Source organism: Carassius gibelio, chromosome A23, assembly GCF_023724105.1.
Source record: "Carassius gibelio isolate Cgi1373 ecotype wild population from Czech Republic chromosome A23, carGib1.2-hapl.c, whole genome shotgun sequence".
NCBI lineage: Eukaryota > Metazoa > Chordata > Actinopteri > Cypriniformes > Cyprinidae > Carassius > Carassius gibelio.
Genome location: NC_068393.1, coordinates 19394133 through 19405643, shown reverse-complemented (window position 1 = coordinate 19405643; position 11511 = coordinate 19394133). Strand labels below are relative to the sequence as shown.

General features: G+C 36.3%; 1 protein-coding gene across 1 annotated transcript in view; it reads left to right on the top strand.

The window, feature by feature from the left end:
* LOC127944387 (V-set and transmembrane domain-containing protein 2-like protein) overlaps window positions 1-11511 on the top strand; it is a 37113-nt gene that overhangs the window by 18252 nt on the left and 7350 nt on the right. The window contains exon 2 of the mRNA XM_052540276.1: window positions 7735-7904. Coding sequence (XP_052396236.1) covers window positions 7735-7904 — 170 coding nt within the window. The remainder of the gene's footprint in view (window positions 1-7734; window positions 7905-11511) is intronic.

Below are 11511 nucleotides of genomic sequence, written 5' to 3'. Positions count from 1 at the left end.
CTGTGATTCATATCAGCAGATTCAGGGCTGATATAATAACCGAGGATAATATGAGCGAGCCGCGGCACATTCATCATTCTGAGGGCCCTGTGTGTCCTCCTGTCCTCCCACTGACGCTCATAAAACCCTGCGCTGTCTTCATAACACAGACCCACCGCCTGCAGCATCCGTCCGAGCCGAGCGATGGAGACAGACATCGATGACCAGCGTGTGATGATGCAAACGCTGTGAAAACTGCTGAGCTGTGAGCACAAGAATACTAGCACACTGCATACTCTAGTTTTTTTTTTTCTACAGTATGTTGTATGTAAATTGGTAGTAAAGTGTAGAATACCAGTACAGTATATTTATATATATTATTTTTATAATTAAAATTAATTGCAAAGTTTTGTCCAATTTAATTAAAAATATATATTAAATTAAATTTATTTCTATAATATAATAATAATAATAAAAAATCATAAAGTAATCATATTATTTATAACAAACAACATATAAATCTGTTTTTTATTTTTATTCATTTATTCATTCATTCATTTACAACTGTCATTATTATTATTATTATTATTGTTATTATTATTATAATAATTATTAAAAAAATATATAAACCAGAATTATACATGGTTTAAAATCTGTATAAATAATATTTTATAGAATTAAATTTTATATCTAATTATTAATAAAAAAATAAGAAAGTATTAATATTAATCTAATCAGCATAAATTCTATTTGTATATATTATTACACACTTGAAACAACTACATGCAGTATAGAGTGTATGCAGTTAGTACACACGTGTGATTTCAGCACACTTAACATGCTATTTGTACTATTTCTGTATAAATAAATATATAGCAGAACTATTAAGAATACAGATTTAGCTTCTTCATTCATATCGATGCTGTGAGATGCTATCAAAACCTTAAATTATTAAATATAAGCTTTTATCAAATATCAACTCGGGAAACAAATGCACAAACATCACTGAACATGTGCACAAGGTATTTTTTAATCCGATTGAGATAGAAGGGTTTACATACTTCATTTTTTCCCTTTAGATTAAATCGGCTCGAGCTCAGTCGTACCGGACTGATTGAGCTGTTTGCGTGAAGGCTTGTCCAGCTGAGCCTTCAATTATTTGGGCATTGGTAAATGTAGTTCTCCTCACAGTTGTTCTGCTCACGCCTGCATGTTTTTCCCCGATCATAAGTGAGGAGCCTCCTCTGGTTTCCAGGCAACGGGAGCACTTGAGCTCATATGTGAGGGTAAGTGTTGCAGATTAAACAGCCTGTTTGCTTTGAAGTGATAATCTTAGTTTCACGTTTGACACACCTCCGTAAAGAATCACTACAGGTGCTGGTCATATGATTAGAATATCATCAAAAAGTTGATTTATTTCACTAAGTATTGAGTGCTGTACATGCTCATACTTTTCATTTTTATACTTTTTAGTTTGGCCATGATTTCTAAAAATCCTTTCTTTGTATTGGTCTTAAGTTATATTCTAATTTTCTGAGATGCTGAATTTGGGATTTTCCTTAGTTGTCAGTTATAAACATCAAAATTAAAGGAAATAAACATTTGAAATATATCAGTCTGTGTGTAAGGAATGAATATAATATACAAGTTTTTGAACTGAATTAGTGAAATAATTCAACTTTCTGAAGATATTCTAATTATATGACCAGCAACTGTATGTGAATATTTTCTTTAATCTTCAATCGCGCGCTGACCCGCCCAAGAAACGTCAAACAAATTTGACTGCATGATTTGATGAGAAACATGAGCGTTTTTCTAGAACTACATGCAATCTGCAGCTCATCTGCGAAACTAATCAGCAGATAAACTAAATAAGTGCGTGTTAATGTGCTGTTCGGGCCGCAGCAGACATCTCTCAGTCGGTCTCTGTATAGATTGTTTGACTTGCCGATAGCTCCACTTTTCTCTCGCAGTGTCACGACGTGATGTAACTCGTCTGCCAGCAGGACTCGGTCTGTTTGTCCAGGCTTTGAAGAGGTTTGAGGAGGGATCTCACACGCTTGCGTTCGCACCCCTGTGGAGCTTTCAGGAAGAAAAATGTCCCGAGACATTAGACTTTCTGTGTGGTAGGCCAGTGAATGAGTGTCTTCTCAGATTGAGATGATTTCTCATTAACTCAGTTTGTTCTAGAGGTTAGTTTTACACTATTAGCAGGCATATGTAGGAAACCAGAGGCGGCTCCTCTACAAATCCATTTGGTAATTTTAGTTCTAAAATCATACAAATAGTAATAATAATAATAGTTATAATAATAGTAATAATAATTATAATTATTTATGTTAATGCGTTTTAAACATTTTCTAAAATGTTTTATATTTAATAATTATTATTTTTACAAACACACACACACATATATATATATATATATATATATATATATATATATATATATATATATATATATAATTTTTTTATACATTTATAATTTAAATATTGAACAATTATATATATATATATATATATATATATATATATATATATACACACACACACACACACACACACACGCTAAATATTTTTTATATATTTTTTATATATAGTAGATTTTGTATATATATATATATACCGGTATATAAAGAATAAAAGTTAGTATATATTTTACATTATTATATATTTTGTATATTTTATTATTTATCTATATGCTATAGATCTATAATATTTATAAAATAATAAATATAATTAAATGTGTGTGTATACATATATATATATATATATATATATATATATATATATATATATATATATATATATATATATATATATATAATGAACAAATGTTTGATATAATATATTAAATATTTTATATATATATCATATATCTTATACATGTCTATAATAAAAAATATATATCATTCATAAAATATGCAGTAAATGTATATATATATGTGTGTGTGTGTGCATATGTATATGTTCTAATATTTAATATATAATGTTTTTACCAATGTACAATTAATTTTATTTTTAACAAACCCTATGGATCAAATGTTAGATCACTTATTTTTCTCCCTTAGAGTTAACTACTTTCTGGCATTTGCATTGTTGTAAACACTGAAACACTGAACGACTGAATGAGCGAGTGGTTTTGGGTGCATCCTGTGGCTGAATGTGTAAAGCAGTCTTGCAGCTGACGCTCATGTTTTCTCCTGCGTGACAGTGAGATGTCATGAGACACATGAGCAGAGGCAGCAAGCCCAGTTTCCATCCTCTCTTCCCAGATTTGACAGCTGCTCTCCGTTGATGCATGAGAAAGTCTCCTGGCATCATGCTTATGTTACATCATTACTATAGGAAGCGATGTAGATGTAGTGTACACTAGATGTTGAACAAACAGATCAGATTTCATCTGGCAAAGATGCAGACACTCAAACTTTTAAATACTTGATGATTTATAATCTCTTTGATGCCATGAACTCTCCTCAGAAGAGCTTGTATTTTCATAGATCTGCAAAAAATCATTTCTGAATTAGTTTTTAATTAATTATTATTCTTTTATTTGACATGTTCGACTTTTGTTAGCTTATATTAAAATCCCTAAAATAATATTTTTCAGAGAAATAATTCAACATAGGACTTGAAAGGCAGATTTTTTTTTATACTTTAAAACAGTCGGAACAATATGTGGAGAAAGATAAAATTCACTTTCTAAAATGCATTCAATAATAACAAATATAAAATAATATACAGTACACTACTGGTCATAAATTGTAATAATCAAGCATGTAAACGAATATGGTTGTGCACGATGAGTGCATCAAACCTGGTCGATGAGATCTTATGATAGTTGTGCCTTTGTTAGATTTGGGAGCAGTTGTTTTCACAGCATCTGAGCGCAGAATGAGCGTCCGAGACACTCAGCGTACGACGCTTTGATCTAAACTCAATCAACCAGAGATCCAGATTTCAAAGAGACCTGCCGCCTGCTGCTTCAAATCAGTGTCTCCCTGAAATGAACCTGAACACTCCTCCACCATTGCGTTTCCCGCTGCGATATTTAGGGCATTTCCCGTTCATCTTTTAGAGCGGCTGAACGCGGCTGGTATTTCATTAAAGAGTTTGTTGTGTTGATGGACTGGGTCGATCTGATAGAGACGCTGATTACACGGATGTTGCTCTTGTATCTGATCTGCCTTTTTTCTGTTCTCTGTGAAATAATGATGCCCCAGGACCCCAATTATAATATGCAGATCGGCTAGCAGTAATTACAGAAACCGCTTGCCTGTCATCTTCGTCCCGGAGAGGCTGCGGCTCGCATCACAAAAGCTTTTATAGCTTTGTATGTATGTCTGTCCGTCCGTCCATCTGTCTGTATGCATATCTCTCTGTCTGTCTGTCTGTCTCTGTCTCTCTGTCTGTCTGTTTGTCTGTCTGTCTGTCTGTCTGTCTGTCTGTCTGTCTGTCTTTCTGTCTGTCTGTCTGTCTGTCTGTCTTTCTTTCTGTCTGTCTGTCTGTCTGTCTGTCTGTCCGTCTGTCCGTCTGTCTGTCTGTCTGTCTGTCTGTCTTTCTTTCTGTCTGTCTGTCTGTCTGTCTGTCTGTCTGTCTGTCCGTCTGTCTTTCTTTCTGTCTGTCTGTCTGTCTGTCTGTCTGTCTGTCTGTCTGTCCGTCCATCTTTCTGTCTGTCTGTCTGTCTGTCCATCTATCTATCTGTCTGTCTCTGTCTGTCAGTCTGTCTGTCAGCTGTCTGTCTGTCCATCCGTCTGTCTTTCTGTCCGTCCGTCCGTCCGTCCGTCCGTCTGTCTGTCTGTCTGTCTGTCTATCTATCTATCTGTCTGTCTGTCTGTCTGTCTGTCCGTCCGTCTGTCATCTGTCTGTCTGTCTGTCTGTCTGTCTGTCTGTCTGTCCGTCTTTCTGTCTGTCTGTCTGTCTGTCCGTCCGTCTATCTATCTGTCTCTATCTGTCTGTCTGTCTGTCTGTCTGTCTGTCTGTCTCTCTGTCTGTCTGTCTGTCCGTCCTTCTTTCTGTCTGTCTGTCCGTCTGTCTATCTGTCTCTGTCTGTCTGTCTGTCTGTCTGTCAGTCTCTCTGTCTGTCTGTCTGTCCGTCCTTCTTTCTGTCTGTCTGTCCGTCTGTCTATCTGTCTCTGTCTGTCTGTCAGCTGTCTGTCTCTCTGTCTCTCTGTCTCTCTGTCTGTCTGTCTGTCAGCTGTCTGTCTGTCTGTCTGTCTGTCCGTCTTTCCATCTATCTGTCTGTCTGTCTGTCTGTCTGTCTGTCATTCTGTCAGATGTCTGTCTGTTTGTCTATCTATCTGTCTGTCTGTCTGTCTGTTGCCTGTCTGTCCATCTGTCTGTCTGTCTGTCCGTATGCCTGTATGTCGACTGTCTATACATTTGTCTGTCTTTATATCAGTCCGTCTGTTTGTCTGTCCATCTGTCTATCTATCTCTGTCTGTTATTCTTTCTGACTCTGCCGATTGTTCTACCTTTGTATTGACTTACAAAAAAAGTAACTTTAGTTGTATACCTTTATATTAAGTATAAAAGTGCAACCTCAATTCAAATTCAGAAAAAAACACATTCAGATTCAGGTCTGAATGGAACTCAACCCTGACAGGAGAACTTGACTTTTTTGCAGTGGCATTTGTCTTACAGGTGAAAAATACACTACATTAGTAGATTTATTATGATGTCTGAAGAAAATATAAAGGGTACTTTCCTTTACGTAAGCTAAGGCCATGCACTAGGGAGTTCAGGTTGTTTGTTTCCTACTGGTCTGAAATGAAAAGAGTTCAGTCTCAACTCTCTGTGATATTCTGCTCTTTAGATTGTTAGAAAAACTCATTGGTTTAATGATAACAGAGTGTCATCCTCATTTTCAAATGCTTTCTAAAGCTCAAGAGCCGGAATGTCAAACATGACTAACTTTTTTTTAAGCAGCAGTATTAAATAATATATATATATTTAAGGAATTTCAGACTGGATTATAAGGCTTTAATTTGACTTTCATCCCTTTTTTATGTGAACGAAAGCATTAGATATCATTCAGTTATCAGGAAACGTCATTCTTCATATATTCGTTCACCACGCTTCATGATATCAACTCATTTTACGCATTATGAACAAATGCCTTATCTTCGGGCCATGATCAGAGTGTATATGGATTTCCCAGCATGCCTTTTGTCTGGACGGAAGTCTTGGGAACCCCCCGATGGTTTGACTCCACCACTGCGTCGGCAGCCGTTTGAATGGGATTATGGGTAAATGAAGAGGTGATCTGGAGGAAATGGTTAAGAGGATTTGGGTGTGGATTCAGCTCAGCATGGAAAGGAACTCTTGTTGTTTTATTTATTGAATCAATCTTGTATTTATGAAAGTGCATTAAAAAAAGTTTTGGAAATGTACCAATAATAGTTTTATTTACAACAAAATTTCAAGTGTGTTTATATCATAGTATTTTCTTGTAAAACTTTAATTTTTTTTTTACAAGTAGAAATACTGAAATATTTTAGTTTTTTAATTTAGTAAATTAAATTTAGTATTATAATCTTGTAAAGCATACTCCAAAAACATTACGTTAACATCACGTTTGTGCAGAGGTGGACAGTAGTAAAGTATTTCTACTTTACTCAAGTAAATTTAAAAAGTATCTGTAGTTTATCAGTGTTTTTATTTTTTGGAAAACTTTACTTCACTACATTTTTTTTTTTACCTTTAATAATTTCAAATACTTTCTTGAACTCAAGTAAATCTTTGAATTATTTTTAAAAGTAAGAAAGTAATAGATTTCTAATATAATTAAGTAGTAAATTATATTTACTATGAAATGTAGCGCAGTAAAAAGTACAATATTTTACTTTGGAATGTTGTGAATTAAAGTTTTCTAAAGAAAAAATACTTCACTACTGTAATGTCTTCCAGGGACTCATCTCTTCCTGTGGCTGTCTATGGTCAGGTATGAGTGAACACCAAGCGCTTTCTCTTTGAAGTGTGCGCATCACTTCCTGCAGGGCCTGTAAGGGATGATAACAGAGAGTCCTGCTGCTGGAGAAATGATTCCTTCACACTGATTTGGGCTCATTCTGACGCCGGCTGAGGGGGGGACTCATATCTCCTAGGCTTTGACGGGAAGGATAATTGAATTGTGTTTGTCTGAAGTGTTGGATGAGCTTGTTTCACTCGCGGGGGTCAGTCGTGGGAAACGCTGCACTCGAGTGTTTCGCTCATGCACTTCTGAGAACAACTTTATCCGGTGGCGAGGTGCTTGTTTACTTGCGATAACTCACTGAGCGCTCGCTGATAACTGCGGGTCTGATGTTGGCCGTTTTCCAGGATGTTATCTGAGATGATAACGACATCTTGGAAAAAAAGAGAGAAGATTGAGTTGTTCGCTTTTCTTTGCAATCCAGATCGGTCTCAACACAAATACGAGGTGTTTGGACGTCGTGTCTTGAGTTGTTAAAGAGGTTCCACTTGTATAATAGTACAGAGAAGACGCTTAGATGTAAAAGAGATCGTTTAGCCATCATGCCTCATGTCATCCTGCAAGACTTTTTTCTTCCGTGGAACTCAACAGCATGACATTTTTTCTCCCCTCTCTCTCTTTCTTAAATACACTGTATCTTTGGTTGAATTAATGATGAGTTTAAAGTTTAAAGTTTTTGTTTTAAACAGCCTGTAATGGGTTGGTAGTAGGATTGTTAGGACCTTATTTGAAAGCAGTGGTTAACTCTCATGGTAAACTAATCTGTGTTTGTTGTTTCGCAGCGGTGTTCACTGAGGTCCCTCATGACATCACGGCACAGAGCGGTCAGGACGTGGAGATGGCCTGCTCCTTCAGAGGCGCCGGATCGCCCTCCTACTCGCTGGAGATTCAGTGGTGGTACATCAGGAACCACAGAGAATGGACCGACAAGCAGACGTGGAGCACCAATCAGGTACAGGCTGGAATTACCCATAATGCAGCATTTGTGCTCCAGACATAAGTGATTCTCAAATTATGTTTGTGTGGTTGAGATGAGGAGCAGTGGTTTACTCAATGATCAGAGGAACGTTTGCACCTGCTGGACCAGAAAAAAGGTGTAAAAATCCCACAGATGCACATGCAGGAGCCAGAACTAGAGAGGAAAGGGTGCTTTACTTCACTTTTTATTTAACTTTATACTTTCACTACTAACATTTTTATACAATTACCTGTATTTTCTACTTCTTACATGTTCAAAACAGGCTAGTTCCTTTAGTTTTAAGCTGTACTTTTGCCATAATAAATCTAATAAATCATAAATCGGTTAGTCTTGACTGAAAATGCTCTGATTAAGCTTGTGCAAGATTTTAGTCAGAGTAATTAGTGCAAGAGACCAAAGAGTTGAAAACTGCTGATCTGTAGTTTTGTCTTTGTTCTTTTGGTTAAGCAAGGCCTGAATTTCAGTGTGGGATTGCGCATAATTCTACACCTTCGAACAGATTTCATGTTCATTAAATTCCAACAAACATTATGCAATAGATTAACTAGATGGTACATATGGTACAATTTTAGGATTTCAGGAGGCCTTAAACTGGGGAAACCACTATATTTCTGCTGTTCATGAAGCGCCTTCTGCTGGCAGTGAATGAATGTGCATTTCCAATAAGCCCATCTGCAGTTTTTGTTCAGACCAGTGATGAAAATTAACCATACTTTTACTACAAATAAAACCAAAAACCATTGTCACTAAGGTAACAACAAATTATGCTTTTTCTAGTATAACCATAGTTTAATTATGGAATTTGTAATAAAACTATGGTTATATAAATGGTAATCAATCCACTTAAAAACTAGGGGTGTGCACGGATAGTCGAACATTCAAATATTCGCTCTGCTCTAATTATTCGATAAATAAAAATTATATTCGAATTTCGCAAAAAAAAAAAAAAAAAAGAAATAAAAAAGTTCACAATAAAACCTAATTTGAAAATGGCAATCCATATATAGCTATGAATATATATAGCTATAGCTAAAAAACGGGCGCGTCGCAGGTATTTACATGACGTGACGTCCTATGTCCCGCGTGACACTAAACAGTTAATTGTAATTGCTACTTTTTACTTAAGTGCATGTCAGAGCCCATTCTTCTATACTTTAACTTGAGTAAAAAAGTTTAGTCAGTACTTCATCTTGTACCAGAGTATTTTTAAACATGAGTATCTGTACTTCTACTTGAGTAAAGATAGGTGTACTTTTGCCCTCTCTGGTTGCAGTAATAACACTATTAACATGCACATATGATCTCTCAGCTGTTAGCTGTAGGTTGAGGGTTCAGTGTCAGTTTGTGGAGGATCAAATCTGATCCAGAAAACATAATGTTTGTTAGATGATAATCCCAGCATTCTGTCAGCACCTTCCCCTTGAGATCAGCCCTTAACCTGCGCAAATATCGCCAGTAATTATTATAACTAACAATACACAGAACAACATGATCGGCAGCAGCCCGCTATCACCCGCCTGCAATTATGTGACCATTTCCTCTTCCTGTCTGCACTCGTGGCAGTCAAACACAGAGTCCTATTTTAAGAGACTGAGAGAGCGAGAGATAGAGAGGGTTCAGCACACACACATTAATATCCAACTGTCAATCAAAAGTTTCAGCTGCACAGCATCACCTGCATGACTGTCCAGTCCAATTACGGGCTGTGAAGCCTTTTGACACAATTAAATAAATGCCAAACGCTGTTTTCTAATAAAATCACATTTATATCAGGCACATTAAAGTCAGCTCAGTAGAGCTGTTTGGGTCCTACAGTGTCATGGGTTACTAATACAGTTAACTATTGCTAGTTCAGACATACAGTTGGGCATGCAGTGAAGACAGCAGAGAGATTTGTGCAGACAGATTAAACTTTCAGTGACTGAAAAACAATATCATTTTCAAAAATTAGAAAAGTTGATGGATACTTGAATTTAACTGAATCAAATTAAGGCCATAGAAAATCTTATATGGTACAATAAAGTCCTATGATTTCAGGAGGTGTTAAAGCGGGGAAAGCACTATATTTCTGCTGTTGCTGAAGCGCCACCTGCTGGCAGTGAATGAATGTGCATTTTCAATAATCCTGTCTGCGGTTTTTGTTCAGACCAGTGGTGGATCAACAAGAAGAAAATTCATCATAAAAATCTAAACATTTGACAAGACAGTAAAATATATTTACATGTTAATTAATTATAATGGTTGGTAATACATTTTTTTAATTAATATAATAATTGATACCTTTAATTGATACCTCTAACCTTTTGAAAAAAAAAGTTTAGGCGGAAATGTGAAGTTTGTGAAAACTTGTGTCTGAACTCTAAAATATGCTTTTTACAGTCATTTTATTTTATTTGTGCAGGCCTTAAAAGATCTTAAAGTCTTAAATTTGAGCTTTAATATCCTGCAGAGCCTGGTCTGGTAAAACCCATCAGTTCATGTTTTTAAGTATATAACTGTCCGGACCTCGGCTGGGAGGAGGGTTCATTACTGGATCTCAAGCTATTTTAATTGAAGCCCCCTGCTATACATGAAATATACAGTCAGTTTGGACACTTAAAACTTTTAAATGTCTGCATTATTTATCAAAATATCACAGCTTGTTGTAAAGAATGATACACAATTAGACATTACAAGCAAAACATTTAACAAAAATATATTTTTAATTGTTTTAATGAACACTGTAATCATAATCACAGCTTTATCAGGAAAATAACAATTAAAGAGTTTTTCACAGTTTTTGCATTATTTGACGAAATCACAGCTTGATTAGAAATAATGCATAGTAAAAAAAATTATTGTGATAAACCTTTTTTTTATATAGTTTATGACTGACAGTTTGGATCTAGGACAAAAAAATAAATAAACACAAACAATTTAAATAGTAGCAAGAATAAATGATGAAGGCCTTGTTTAGTGTTTCCAAGACCGTCACATAACGAAAACACATAGAAATCTTTTAGTTTTAATAAAACCACAGGGAGTTGAAGAAACACAATCACGAGGTGAGCAGAGGAAAGAGAGGAGAGGATACAGCGGTATTAATGGACACGCAGCTCTGCAGCAGGTAACACTCCACACAACATTAATCACAACCAGTAGAAATAACTGCAGCTTCCCCAGACACCAGAGAGAGAGAGAGAGAGAGAGAGTGAGAGAGAGTGAGTGAGTGGAAGAAAGAGAGAGAGAGGGAGGGAGAGAGAGAGAGAGAGAGGGAGAGAGAGAGAGAGGGAGAGAGTGAGTGGAAGAAAGAGAGAGAGAGAGAGAGAGAGAGTGGAAGAGAGAGAGAGGGAGAGAGAGAGAGAGAGAGAGAGTGGGAGAGAGAGAGAGAGAGAGAGAGAGAGGGAGAAGGTGAGTGGAAGAAAGAGAGAGAGAGAGAGTGGGAGAGAGAGAGAGTGAGAGAGAGTGAGTGAGTGGGAGAGAGAGAGAGAGAGAGAGAGAGAGAGAGAGGGAGAGAGAGAGAGAGAGAGAGAGTGAGAGAGAAAGTGAGTGGGAGAGATTGCAGGGCTTCCTGCTGTGAACTCAAGATGCTTTTTAATTG